The sequence below is a fragment of the Salvia splendens genome, chromosome 5, assembly GCF_004379255.2.
Source record: "Salvia splendens isolate huo1 chromosome 5, SspV2, whole genome shotgun sequence".
In the NCBI taxonomy this organism is placed as follows: domain Eukaryota; kingdom Viridiplantae; phylum Streptophyta; class Magnoliopsida; order Lamiales; family Lamiaceae; genus Salvia; species Salvia splendens.
In genome coordinates, this window is record NC_056036.1 from 3572736 (window position 1) to 3585930 (window position 13195).

Consider the following 13195-nt stretch of genomic DNA (forward strand, 5'->3'; position numbering starts at 1 on the left):
ACCCGCAAAATATATCTTTTTTTCATCTGTTGGGCATCTGATCGTCTTCACAAAGACAGGTCACGTAGGGTATATCTTATCCGCCAAATAATAGCTCATATTATGGTGCGAATAAAATGAAGTTCAACGAGCCGTATAAACTTTTAAACAAAAAAATTAAAAATTTAAAAATCTGGATGTTCGCACGGACGTCCGTCGTGTCTCTGCAATGGCGGACGTCCGCACGGACGTCGCTACGGACGTCCACGGAACGCCGCGGAACTCCGGTGTCTGCAGCGGACGTCCGTATCCGTCGCGACCTTGCACAATGGCGGACGTCCGGTACGCCGATCGGACGTCAGCCGGGACGGGCACCATTGCTGATGCTCTAAAATGTTGAGGAAGCGATGAGACGGTTGGTAGCAGCATAGCCTATATGGCGTGGCGCAATGCATGCGTAACACGTCGATTTTGCAGCAAATAAACTAGGAGTAGTATTTTGAGAATTTCAGCTCTAAATTGGATATTGAGTAGCGTTAACTTGGGGGATAAATATAAAATTTCTCATTAACATCGATACACGAATCAATTAATGTAAATAAATATACATAAAGTCTAGACCTTATCATTTAAGCATTTTATATAAATATTATTTTCTAAAAATATCAAAATTTGAAATTTTTATTTATAAATAAAAGCTGTTGTAAGAGCATCCACAATGGCGGCGAGCGGACCGGCTAGCCGATCCCCGGCGCTAGCCGGTCCGCTCACCGAACCATTGTAACCGGCTAGCCGAATTTTGGCGAAAAAATCGACTAGCGAACGCCGATTTCCGAGCGCTGGTGATAAACTCGTATTTTAACTGTTTTATTAGGCGTTAAACGTGATGATAATTGGTGTTTAAATGCATATTACTCGAGTTTACGTCCACATTTCACTATAAAGGTGTTTTGATAAGTTTATCCAGTGTTTGAAGTTAAAATAGGTAAAAAAGGGTCAAAATGAGCCAAGCCGCGACTGGGGTCTGCTTCAAACGTTAATCTGCCTATAAATATGGGGTCCAAATCTTATTTTGAGAGTACCATTGTCTTCATCATCGAAAGAGCTTCGCGTGGGTACCTCACACGCCCCAATCGGAGTTTGGATGAGAGAGATATGGCCGATCTGCGCGACTGCCGGGTGCTACCCGGCCGGGTGAATTTTATGTGCAATAATTCCACCCGGGCGGGTGGCCAATTTTGTTCATAAAGAGTCCAGAGACTTCTACCCGACCGGGTGGATTTTATGTGCAATAATTTCACCCCGCCGGGTCCGTCTGACTGACGATTTTTAGTCCAGACGTGATTTTTCTAAAGAAAAAAAAAAGAGAAAAGCTAGGGCAACGAAAGGGGATTCTCAACCAGCCGCAAAACACACACTCTCTCTCTCTGAAGAACTCTTGGAAGAAGATTGAAGATTCAAGCTTCGATTCCTCCGCCAATTGTAATTCGTATCATGGTTTTTCTTGTTTTTCTTAGTTTTTGTCTGATTTCGCCATGAATATGAGTAACTAAACCCTTTATGTGGAATTCTTGGTGAAGATGCATTGATTCATAGTTTTAATTCAATTGATTTCGTTTTTATCTTGCTCTTGTAATTGTTTGAATTATTCTTGTGCTTTTTCCTATCAATTGCTTGATCACCAATTGGGAGTGTTAGGATTTCTTAGAGTAATCGGGAGATGAAATATTTAATCTTGAAAGAAGAATAATTCACACCTTAATTCAATAAAACTCGGGTGAGTTGAGATTATGAGTGAGATCTTTAATATAATCAAACATTTGGGAGTTAGGTCTAAGATTTAGAAGGGGACTTCACTTATTACACCTAATCTACGGATTTCTCACCTCGGGAGGGGGTTTAATCTACAATTGTGATTGATTCAACAATTCTGAAGACTTTAAATGGTAAATCGGTTTCAATTGGGTTAGGTTATGAGTTGTGCATCGGATCCTCGAATTCTGTATATTTCTCCATCATCTACACAACTTGCTTTATCGCTCTCTTGTTTATTTGTTCTAATTTAATCTCTGCATTTACATGTTTTCAGTAGTTGTTAGTTTCAAAACCAAAATTCCTGATTGTCTGGATAGTAGTTGAAGTTTGTTCGTGGTACTTAGGTTTACACTTACTTGTCTCTGTGGGATACGATATACTCTTGCTTGCTATTTGCTATGATAACCCCGTACACTTGCGGGTATTATTTGGGTAAAATAAAGTTGAGTCAGCTGGCCGATGCGCTCGTTGATCCGCTGGCCGCCATTGCAGGCTCCGGATCGGCGAGCGATCGGCCAACGGATTTTTTTTTTATTTATATAATTTTTGAAACACTATATATACGCGTTTTGCACGTCATTTTCATTCGCACCACTTGTTTTAACGAGTTTTCTCTCTATCTTAATTTCTGTACAAGAGCAACAACGCGAAATGGATAACAACGAAGGTACTCCAGTGACGAACGGGCCTCAAACTCCCTCGGTACCCGTGGGAGGTGGATGAGGTCCAATGCACGGGTACTACAACATGTACCCGTGGCAGCAGATGATGCCCGGGATGGCAGGCGGGGGTAGTATGCCCGAGATGGCAGGCGGGGTTAGTATGCCAGGATGGCAGGGAGTATCGGGAATGCATCCCGGTATGCAGATGATGTCGGGGTGGGCACCCGGGATGCAGATGATGCTGGGGGTACCGGCGATGCAGCCCGTGATGCAGGGGACGCCGGGGGGGCGTCTACCGCCCCAGTTTTGATTTTTCGACTGCTTCTTCGCACACATCAACCCCATTGGAGATGCGCGCTAGCCGGTCCGCTCGCCGAACCATTGTAACCGGCTAGCCGAATTTCGGTGAAAAAATCAGCGAGCGCACGCCGATTTCTGATCGCTGGCCGATGCGCTGGCCGATGCGCTGGCCGCCATTGCAGGCTCCGGATCGGCCAGCGATCGGCCAGCGGAAATTTTTTTTATTTATCTAATTTTCGAAACACTATATATACGCGTTTTGCACGTCATTTTCATTCGCACCACTTGTTTTAACGATTTTTCTCTCTATCTTAATTTCTGTACAAGAGCAACAACGCGAAATGGATAACAACGAAGGTACTCCAGTGACGAGCGGGCCTCAAACTCCCTCGGTACCCGTGGGAGGTGGATGGGGTCCGATGCCCGGGTACTACAACATGTACCCGTGGCAGCAGATGATGCCCGGGATGGCAGGCGGGGGTAGTATGCCCGGGATGGCAGGCGGGGTTAGTATGCCGGGATGGCAAGGAGTACCGGGAATGCATCCCGGTATGCAGATGATGTCGGGGTGGGCACTCGGGATGCAGATGATGCCGGGGGTACCGACGATGCAGCCCGTGACGCAGGGGACGCTGGGGGGGCGTCTACCGCCCCAGTTTTTATTTTTCGACTGCTTCTTCGCACACATCAACCCCATCGGAGATGCGCGCTAGCCGGTCCGCTCGCCGAACCATTGTAACCGGCTAGCCGAATTTCGGTGAAAAAATTGGCGAGCACGCCGATTTCCGAGCGCTGGCCGATGCGCTCGCTGATCCGCTGACCGCCATTGTAGGCTTCGGATCGGCGAGCGATCTGCCAGCGGAATTTTTTTTTATTTATCTAATTTTCGAAACACTATATATACGCGCTTTGCACGTCATTTTCATTCGCACCACTTGTTTTAACGAGTTTTCTCTCTATCTTAATTTCTGTACAAGAGCAACAACGCGAAATGGATAACAACGAAGGTACTCTAGTGACGAGCGGTCCTCAAACTCCCTCGGTACCCGTGGAAGGTGGATGGGGTCCGATGCCCGGGTACTACAACATGTACCCGTGGCAGCAGATGATGCCCGGGATGGCAGGCGGGGTTAGTATGCCGGGATGGCAGGGAGTACCGGGAATGCATCCCTGTATGCAGATGATGTCGGGGTGGGCACCCGGGATGCAGATGATGCCGGGGGTACCGGCGATGCAGCCCGTGACGCAAGGGACGCCGGGGGGGAACGTCTACCGCCCCAGTTTTGATTTTTCGACTGCTTCTTCGCACACATCGACCCCATCAGAGACGCAATTCACGCAATTTGATACTTTCTCCTTAGAGGAGTTCGGGTTTGATCTTCTTGGGGTTCCAGAAACTCTTGTTCAAACGGGGGGAGTAGGGTGGGGTCGGGGCGGCCCAAAGAAGAAGGGGAAGGGCAAAAGGGTCGGCGAGTCGTCGCATCCGGCTGATGACGACAGCCAGGTACAGAGGAAGTGGACAGATGCGGAGAACGTCGCGTTGTCCAAGGCGTGGGTGAGTGTTTGCGATGATTCCCTCACTTCGAACAATCAGAGAATCGTCAACTTGTGGGCCAAAATAGCAGCAGCCTACAAGGCATTTTGCCCGGAGGGGAGGCCACGCAACCGGGAGGAGTGCCGGAAGGCGTGAGACCGAATCAGGGCTGGGGTCTGCCGATTTTCGGGCTTGTACGCCAACGCCCTCCGCATGCAAAGCAGTGGCCAAACTGACGAGAACTGCAGGAGGATAGCGGAGGAATCCTTCACGTGCCCGAGCTCTATAAGGAGTTCACCTACTGGAACTGTTATGAGGTGTTGACAGACTCCGAGAAGTCCCGGGCAGGTGTCGACGCTGGTTGGCCGAAGAAGCAGCGACTGAACTATACCGGTAATTACAGCGGCAGCAGCAGCGGTTCCCACGACCTCCCCGAGGGTGCTCAGGAGCTCCCGCCTCCTCCATCGTTCGCTCGCCGAACTCGCCCGATTGGTCATAGGCGGGCGCAACGGGAATCGAGGGGGTCCCCGGGGGTCCCAGGAGGTCCAGTCAGCATCCCCCTGTTGGCCAGTCGACAGCCTATCTCGCCTTCTTCGTGCGTCAACAAATGCGGGCTCAGATGGCCGAGACCTTAGCCGATTGGAAGGCGGCAACTGACCCCGAGGAGAAGAGTTTTATTCACGCAATGCTCGTGAGCATGCGGGCAGATTTGAATGCCGCCGCGGCACGGTTGGGCGACGCAGGCGGCGGCGACGCAGGCGACGAGGAGTAAGACGGAGGCGGGGTTTTTTTTAATTAATGTAATTTTTTTAATTAATGTACTTTTTAAATTTTAAGAATATAATTGAATTTTCCCGTATTTGTGTCGTAAATTTAATTCCGTATTTTGTGTGATTGTTAATTATTTGTTTTATATAATTTTGAGTGATGTGGCTCGACTATTGTTGGGCTATTTGCTTGTTTTGATGATGTGGCAGGAAGATTTTTTGTACTGATGATGTGACAGGAGAAGTTTGTGGCTAGGCTATGGCTGGACTATTCTTACTGTGATGCTCTAAAGACTAGGTTTATAAACCCAACTCCGGTTAGCAGCTAACTCGAATCTAACCGCGTACCCTTGAAAACCCAGAGAAAAATATCGCCCAACACTACTTTCCCTACCCTTTTTCTTCGGTGATTTGATTTTGGTCGAATGGCCTCTGAGGTGGCGGCTGCTATACCAGAAATCCCGGTCGAGGCGGAGAAGCAGCCGCACAAGCTCGAGAGGCAGTGGACCTTTTGGTTCGACAACCAGTCCAAGCCCAAGCAGGGCGCTGCCTGGGGCTCCTCTCTTCGCAAGGGTTATACCTTCGACACCGTCGAAGAATTCTGGATGTACGTATCGATTCAGAGCTCCAATTGTTTAACTGTTGGTTTGGTAATTTTTTTCGATTTGATAGAGAGGGTTGTTGCTTTGATTTTGTTTTTCGGTATTTTGACCTAGATTATTGAGGTTGCTTCTGTATTTTAATGTTCTCTCCGTTGTACTTTTTGCACGCCTGTTTGTACGTCTGTTATTTGTTTATTTTCTATTTGTGTGTTGGAAATTGATTGCTATTACAGTGGGTTTGGCTGTTACTGCGATTCTTGAGTTTTAGAGTTGCGAGTGTTTGCTTTGAAAAAGATTTAATCTTGACTGTGACCTCCTTATCATGGTTCTTATGATTAAGTACCTGAAATTCTGGTTTACCTTACCTGATATTGTGGCTAAGCAGGGTAATTTAGTTAGGGTGTAATGCTTGAACAAGTATCAATTATAATTGGATTTTGTAGTTTGGTTTACCTTACTGCTGTATTTTGCACTCTTTCCATCTTATGCAACTGTCTTCAAAAGGCCTACATATTTTTGCTATATATAATTACAAAATAGCTGAAACTTGTGGAAATATCCATACCGATAACTAGATTTAAGCCACTGAATGGAAGTGTGGAAGAGGTAATGGATGGATTACTGTGAAGTTTGCTGTTTTTTGTTGTTGTTGTTTCATTTTTTTGGGTGGGGGTGGGAAGGCAATGGGTATTCTCTTGTCATTTGCAAAAATACTTTCCATTTTAATACGACTTACTGAATAAATGTGGTGATTTCTTTGCAGTTTATATAACCAGATATTTAAACCCAGCAACTTCTCTGCAAATGCTGATTTTCACTTGTTCAAAGCTGGAGTGGAACCCAAATGGGAAGACCCTGAGTGTGCTAATGGGGGCAAGTGGACAGTGCCTAGCAGCAAAAAGTCTGATCTGGACAACATGTGGCTTGAAACTGTAAGAAATCCTTGCCCTTCACTTCTGGTTACTCTTATGTTGTGTGTTACAAATGGACCTAACTAAATGATACAAACTGAGAGATTGATTAACAAGAAAATCAGAAGGACAAATTTGTTTGGCTTAGCATGTAAGGACAGTGAATTTACTATGTTGAAAGTACTACAACTTGTGTCACTCTCACACCCAACCCTCACAATGTCCAAACCATAAATATTTTCCTAGAGTATCTATTGAGAAAACACTAATGGTTCCAAAGCTCTCTCTGAGGGCTGGGTGTGTTTTGGCCTTGCAAACTGAAGCTTGGGTGTGTTTTCCCTTGGAAAACCTTACACAACATTAGTGGGTAGAGGTCTTGTATCCTGACTAGATATGATTATATGAATAAGATCTAAAGACTGATGTTATGATCAATGAATGGGTGGGATTTCCAATTTGACATTGTCTTCTGTGGTCTTGTTTGTTAGTTAATCGCTCTTATTGGAGAGCAGTTTGACGAAACTGATGAGATATGTGGAGTGGTTTCCAGTGTGCGCCAAAAGCAAGATAAACTCTCATTATGGACCAAGACGGCAGCCAATGAAGCAGCTCAGGTATTTCCCTTAGATAGCTAATCATATCTATACTTTTATTCTTGTTAGTTTAGAATCTTAGATAACAATGAGAACAGAGTTCGTTATGTTAGGGTGAGAAATATCCCATCTGTTCATATTAACTGTTTGTTGCATCATGTGAGCAGTATTCTGTTGAGACAGAATAGGAGGTTACTACTCCCTCCGTCCCACTTTAGGAGTCCCGGTTGAGTTCGGCACGGGTTTTAAGAAATGTAAAGGAAAGTTGGTGAAAAAAAATAGTGGAATGTGTGTCCTATTTTTTAATATTAGTTTTATAATAAAATGTGAGTGGAAAAAGGTTAGTGGAATGTGGAGCCTAATACCATTTATGGAATATTTCAACCAGGACTCCTAAAGTGGGACGGAGGGAGTATGATATAAGGGATTTTAAGCCTAGGTAATAAGTTTGTGGAGATCATGCGCTTCAAATGATAACCCTTCAATCTGGGGGCAATTTAACGTAGGCTTTACAAATTATTCTGAAATAGCAAATGTCAGCATGTCCACCATTGCTTGAAGCAAGAAATTACATCTCTGTAGAATCGATTTGGCTAAGTCGTTTCAGTATCCTTTATGTCCATATGGTTGGACATAAGGACAGTTGAACTTTTCTGGCCATTAATTATGATTTAAAACTGTAATATTATAGAAGAATAGTAGGAGTATCAATATATCAAGCACATACAATTATACAACCGCAAGCTATTTGACATTTACTGATAATTCTTTTCATCTTTCCCATGCAGATGGGCATTGGAAGGAAGTGGAAGGAGGTGATTGACATCACTGACAAAATCTCCTACAGCTTTCATGTATGTTCTACTATCACCTATGTATGTATTCTTCATTTTGATGCCTCATTTTCTTAACGTTTTAATCTTTTGTGGGTTACTACAGGATGATTCGAGAAGAGAAAGTAGAGCACCAAGAAGTCGGTATCAGGTGTGAAGCAACAGGCCAGCGAAAGTAGAGCACCAAGAAGTCGGTATCAGGTGTGAAGCAACAGGCCAGCGATTTTGTCAGAGCATGCTTCTGATTGAGTTCCCTAACTTCATTGAGAGCGGCACTCTTTTCTTCCTATTGAATTTGTGTTCTGTTTCAGTCTATCTAGCTATATTTTGAACCTTATTGAATCACCTGTGAAGATAACTTTATTCTCATTCTACATGTCTTTTTTTATTAGAAAATTGTTACAACACCATTTACTACTACAAAGTTTTGAATATTTGCAAAATGTAACAGCTCATTCATCTATTATCCAATCTAACATGAAACAGAGGTATTCATCTGACATTAAGAGAGTTGTATCTTGGATGTTTATGAATACAATACACAGTAACACCTTCTGTATATCAACCTGAATACATAAATGGAAAGAAACATTATCTCATCAAGCAAGAAAACCTAGCCACTCTCCGTTCTTCTTGGCCAGCCGAATCAGCCCCTGCCGTTGCTTGCTGTCCGCTCCTATCGATTTGCAGAACTCCGTTATCACCTGATCATTTGTTTATGGTTTAGGGCTTTCGGGTAAAAATAAAATCTTAAGATTTTGTTACCTGTGAGTGAAGGGCAATGGCCTTGCCTCGGAGCTGGTTGAACCTCTTCTTTCCGATGATGTTTCTTGTGACAACAACAGCGGGAGCGAAGATGCCGCCCTTTCCACTCCCCATCATCGGTTGTGGCCGTACCGCCACCCTGAGAGGAGGAGGCGCGGCCACCTTGGCCTGCAGCATGGCGTGGTCTTCACCTGAGCCCCAGCTCCCAAGAAAAGCAGAAGCAGAAACTGAGGTGGAAGCCATTGATGAAAGGTGAGCTACTACTTCCAGCCGACTAGTGCTGGAGGAGAAGCAAATTCTTGAGTATTTTGCTGTGGATTCTGAAGTTTGTGTTGGAGGGTTTTTGCTTTTTTGAATGATTCAGAAAGACTTGAGGTGAGGAGGCGATTTGAGAGCCACAGAAATCTGGTGGGCTTGGATTTTCTTCTCTCTCTCTTTTTTTTTTTATATATTCGTTGGAATTTCTATTTTTCAGTTGAATGTGGATTTTTCTGTATGGTTCCCAGCCAACTGGAGATCTTTGTCTTCGATTTTACTGGCTGTTTCCATTCAGTGGTCCCACCTATCGATTATTTGACACGTATGATTTGAGTTTGAGGTGGCAATATTTTGGCCGTAAACTGCAAATATTTTAGGTTACACTCCATACAGTAAAAAAAATTTGACTACTATTTTTTTTAGAAATAAATGTATATTTTCAAGAATTCTTAAAACATTCAACCTCCAGTAGCAAGATTCGATTTTTCCAAATGAAAAAATCAAGGAAACGGATGAACAAGATGAAAAAAAACAAGGAAACGGATGATAAATATCATTTTGGAGTAATTGAGTTAGGAATCCCAATTTTGATTCGGTATGGATAAAAGAACTTCCTATGTTATACTATTCAAGTCTTGACGGCGGGTTGATTTGATAGATCAGATATTGTTATTCATGATAGTGATTCAGTTCAAGATCATTGAGGGATATATAATTACATGCGATAAGAGATAAAACCAGAGTTATTGCAAAGTAAAACACCTTATGAGATCCCGAAAGTAAACATTCTTGCATTTATTGCTAATGCAATATTCTTGTATCTATGGCCTTTTTATGTAAAAAATCAAAATGATTAATTCGATTAAATTTTCAAATAAATTTGAATCAAATAATCAATCCAAGTTCTTATCCCAAGTTTACGAAGTAAAATGAAAGCAATCCAATTTCACATGTATTTTCATAAATCTAGAAAATTACAAAAAAAGGAGTAGGATTTTTATTGCTTATAATACATGGAGACTAATAATCCTCCTACGAAGCGGTGGCGGATCCAAGAGGGTCGAATTTGTCCTAAGGATTGGCCGGAAAACGCCATGGTCGCCCCCTCCGTCGAAAAAAATTAAGAGAGAAGAAGACTCGTGAACTGACCGAACAGTGGAGAATGGTCCAAGATCAGAAGGTGAGTTGAGATGAGAATGCTATTGGAATATGACGACAATGGAATTGTCACCGGATTTGGAGATTTGAGGGTCTGCGCACAGAGACTAAGGGAAGAAGATGACATATGAGTGGGCTGCATATGTTGGCCCTACTACATTAATAGACAAAAATAAAAAACTAGAATATAATTTATTCGGCCTATTAGGAATTTTGATTAAATAGAACAGATTTAACAGATTTATTTCTCCACTTTTCAATACAGTTATTTCACTAAAATAATTACTCCCTCCGTCCCACATAATTTGACCCAGTTTTCCATTTTGGGCCGTCCCACATAATTTGACTCATTTCACTTTTACCATTTTTGGTAGTGGACCTCACATTCCACTAACTGATTCCTACTCACATTTAATTATAAAACTAATATATAAAAGTAGGACCCACATTCCGCTAACTTTTTCAACTCACTTTTCATTACATATCTTAAACTCGTGCCCGGTCAAAGTGTCCCAAATTATGTGGGACGGAGGGAGTACTAGACTTATTCCTAGAGATTTTCTACTTCAAGTCTTAAACAATGAATGAAATTTACACAATAAATAAATATTACTATGAGCATGTATTAAATATATATTAGTTGGTTATATTTTATTGATTTCATTTTTAACAAATTTATAAAAATTTAAATTATAATCTATACTTTTGTAACCATTTTATATAAACTAGTTTCATAATCAAGTCGAGTTTTTGAAAGAAAGCTTTAGCAATTGTATTGTTCACCGTGAATTTTGACAGAATTATAAATATTTGGACCAAAAGTTAAGACACTTGATTTATCTGACTGAGAAAAAAAAAATTGAGCAAAATGTATGGGATTAATTTTAGATTTCAATCAGATATATCAAATAGTAAGAAAATACTATGATGATAATTATGAGCGAAGTTGTGGTTTGCATGTACGAGAAGATGCCAAACGACGTACATAAAAGAACACAATTCCGCCCCCTCCGAAAAACATTTCTGGATCCGCCACTGCTACGAAGATGTTTCCTTCCTTCCATAGCTGAACAAATATGTGATCGCGATGCTCATTCGAGCTTCATATACCTCGTAACTGGAGAGAATTTGGGCATTCTGAGCCATTTCCTACGCAAACGGCTGAAGCAATGAATCTTGATTCTCGACCGAATCCGCTTCATTTTATTACCCAACTCCTCATTCCTTTCTAGAATCTTCTTCTTCGACACCCTTATCCATTTCCTCACATTCGTACATCCTCCATCAACCTTCTTCTTCTTCTTCTTCCTCGTCTCTTGGTGATCATCATCTTCCTCATTCTCCACATCACGCAGCGGCTGCAACACAAACACAATCAACACTCCCATAAATGCAATCATTTGCAGTTACAATAAATGATTTTCAGCTAACCTGAACTAACTTATCAAGCCGCATTCTCATTCTTCTTTGCACGAAGCCTCTACTGCTCTGTTTCATGCTTGGTTTAGCTTCAAAAGTTTTATGAATCTCTTTACTATTTATGACAGATTCTCAATATTCCTTACCTTCACATGCCACTTCACAAATGTATACACGTTTAGAAGGTTCCACACTGTCTTCTCCAGCTTCTTCCCTTGCACATGTCGCGCCGTTATGTCTGAAAATGCACTTGTTGAGTCATGTCTCAAAATGAACTTGTCTAAAAAAGGTTAGTTCAATTTAGCTATAACCAAAAGAGAGGAAGCCTCCGTTCGTGCTGAGGTCTTCAATCGGCTCGCCTCTAAGCTCTGCTGGTGGAATAGGCGACCATATGCAGTGAGGGGCCTTTCGGAATGCTTCTGTGCTTCCCACATCCATGAGTTCCTGCACTATGTTAATCAGGTTAGCGTGAAACTCACTGCTCGTTTCTTCCTATGTCGAACAAGTACCTGAAAGAAGGCCGTTGCAATGATCACGTCTTCCTTCTCCTTGAATCGCATTGGAAATATTGCACTCATCTTTGCTGGCTGTTTGATGACAAAGAATGGCTCCCTTGGATGATAAATGAGTTTGATTGGTTTGTAAATCCCATGGCCAACTTCTTGAGAATCAACACTCCTTAAAATTTCCTTTAACTGATTGCTCACTAGCACTGATTGAACTGAGGCTATGTCAGAAATCATCTTTGTGGAGGCTGTGGAATAATGTGTATAAGAATCTAATCTTGTACTACCATTCTGTCCAAGAATCTGCATATCAAGACTAACCTTTATTATTGTCATGTGGGATTCTTGAAATGTCGAGCTTCAGAGTCAGCTGATAGCCCTCGTTGGGAGGGACGAGGGCCTCCATAACCCCGGGGAAAATCCCATTAACCATCTCAAGAGTGTGCTGAGGAAGAAGCTGTGATGAGATTGGGAGCCCTTGAGATGATAGAAGAGGTGTTGACACTGATAAATAGGTGTAAACTGGATCTGTCACTGAAAGCTGATGGGAAACAGTTAGGCCAAATTTTGGTTATGTTTGGACTGCACCTTTTGAGATGTATGAATCAATAATACCTTGACATGGTAGTGTACAGAGCCGAATTCGTGCACGTGGTGATCTACCTCGAGTGGCCTTTCTGCTCTGTGGTCAAGAATGGGTGATGTTCCTTGTGTTAGCTTATAGATGGTCGACGCGATAAAAACACGAAGATTTGTGATACCTGTGTATCCTGGTGAGGATTTCCCTCAATGCTGGTGAGACCCTTTCAAAGCATGCCATTTCTTCTTGTTGTTTGAGTGTGTGTTGTTTGGGGAGGGTAGATTACAACTTATTGTTGGTGAGAAGTGAAAAATGTTGGTTGAGTAGAATGCAAGTAGTGTGATGTGCAATTATGGTTAGAAGCATGTGAAGCAATGTAATGGAAATCACACACTTGGAATTTGGAGTGAGGTGAAAGATAATGGCATAAAACAGTTTGTTTGGTGATTGAAAATCAAAATCATGAGAGGAAGTCTGACTTAAGTTTAAATCTATGTATACATTGGATGATAA

At 42.5% G+C, this 13195-nt stretch overlaps 3 protein-coding genes across 5 annotated transcripts; 1 reads left to right on the forward strand and 2 right to left on the reverse strand.

Annotated features, from left to right (window-relative positions):
- Positions 1-5395: 5395 nt before the first annotated feature.
- On the forward strand, positions 5396-8387 carry LOC121803042 (eukaryotic translation initiation factor-like). Its single transcript, XM_042202754.1, has 5 exons — positions 5396-5664; positions 6423-6591; positions 7059-7184; positions 7952-8017; positions 8103-8387. Exons 1-5 carry the CDS (start codon positions 5483-5485, stop codon positions 8151-8153), a joined length of 594 nt encoding a protein of 197 aa, XP_042058688.1. The 5' UTR covers positions 5396-5482; the 3' UTR covers positions 8154-8387.
- Positions 8388-8469: 82 nt separating this feature from the next.
- On the reverse strand, positions 8470-9188 carry LOC121803043 (protein PROTON GRADIENT REGULATION 5, chloroplastic-like). The gene is made up of 2 exons (XM_042202755.1): positions 8762-9188; positions 8470-8700 (listed from the first exon to the last, which is right to left on the reverse strand). Exons 1-2 carry the CDS (start codon positions 9002-9004, stop codon positions 8596-8598), a joined length of 348 nt encoding a protein of 115 aa, XP_042058689.1. The 5' UTR covers positions 9005-9188; the 3' UTR covers positions 8470-8595.
- Positions 9189-11036: 1848 nt separating this feature from the next.
- LOC121806023 (actin-related protein 2/3 complex subunit 2B-like) lies at positions 11037-13011 on the reverse strand. 3 transcript variants are annotated; one of them, XM_042206092.1, is made up of 8 exons: positions 12864-13011; positions 12718-12784; positions 12424-12643; positions 12106-12308; positions 11908-12040; positions 11743-11834; positions 11609-11665; positions 11037-11535 (listed from the first exon to the last, which is right to left on the reverse strand). In XM_042206092.1, the coding sequence occupies exons 1-8, from the start codon at positions 12920-12922 to the stop codon at positions 11269-11271; spliced, it is 1098 nt and encodes a 365-aa protein (XP_042062026.1). In that variant the 5' UTR covers positions 12923-13011; the 3' UTR covers positions 11037-11268. The 3 variants fall into 3 exon arrangements, with proteins under 3 accessions (XP_042062026.1, XP_042062025.1, XP_042062023.1); XM_042206091.1 differs by having other exon boundaries at positions 12106-12317; XM_042206089.1 differs by having other exon boundaries at positions 12106-12350.
- Between the last annotated feature and the right edge of the window lie 184 nt (positions 13012-13195).

Excerpts from the sequence above, each read along its gene's own strand:
- LOC121803042 (XM_042202754.1), top strand. The coding sequence starts at position 5,483 with ATGGCCTCTGAGGTGGCGGCTGCTATACCAGAAATCCCGGTCGAGGCG. Across the intron at positions 5,665-6,422 it reads ACCGTCGAAGAATTCTGGAT|TTTATATAACCAGATATTTA; the intron begins GTACGTATCGAT and ends ATTTCTTTGCAG. Across the intron at positions 7,185-7,951 it reads CAGCCAATGAAGCAGCTCAG|ATGGGCATTGGAAGGAAGTG; the intron begins GTATTTCCCTTA and ends TTTCCCATGCAG.
- LOC121803043 (XM_042202755.1), bottom strand. The coding sequence starts at position 9,004 with ATGGCTTCCACCTCAGTTTCTGCTTCTGCTTTTCTTGGGAGCTGGGGC. Across the intron at positions 8,701-8,761 it reads CCATTGCCCTTCACTCACAG|GTGATAACGGAGTTCTGCAA; the intron begins GTAACAAAATCT and ends ACAAATGATCAG.
- LOC121806023 (XM_042206089.1), bottom strand. The coding sequence starts at position 12,922 with ATGGCATGCTTTGAAAGGGTCTCACCAGCATTGAGGGAAATCCTCACC. Across the intron at positions 12,785-12,863 it reads ATCCTCACCAGGATACACAG|AGCAGAAAGGCCACTCGAGG; the intron begins GTATCACAAATC and ends TCTTGACCACAG. Across the intron at positions 12,351-12,423 it reads CCCACATGACAATAATAAAG|CCTCCACAAAGATGATTTCT; the intron begins GTTAGTCTTGAT and ends ATTATTCCACAG.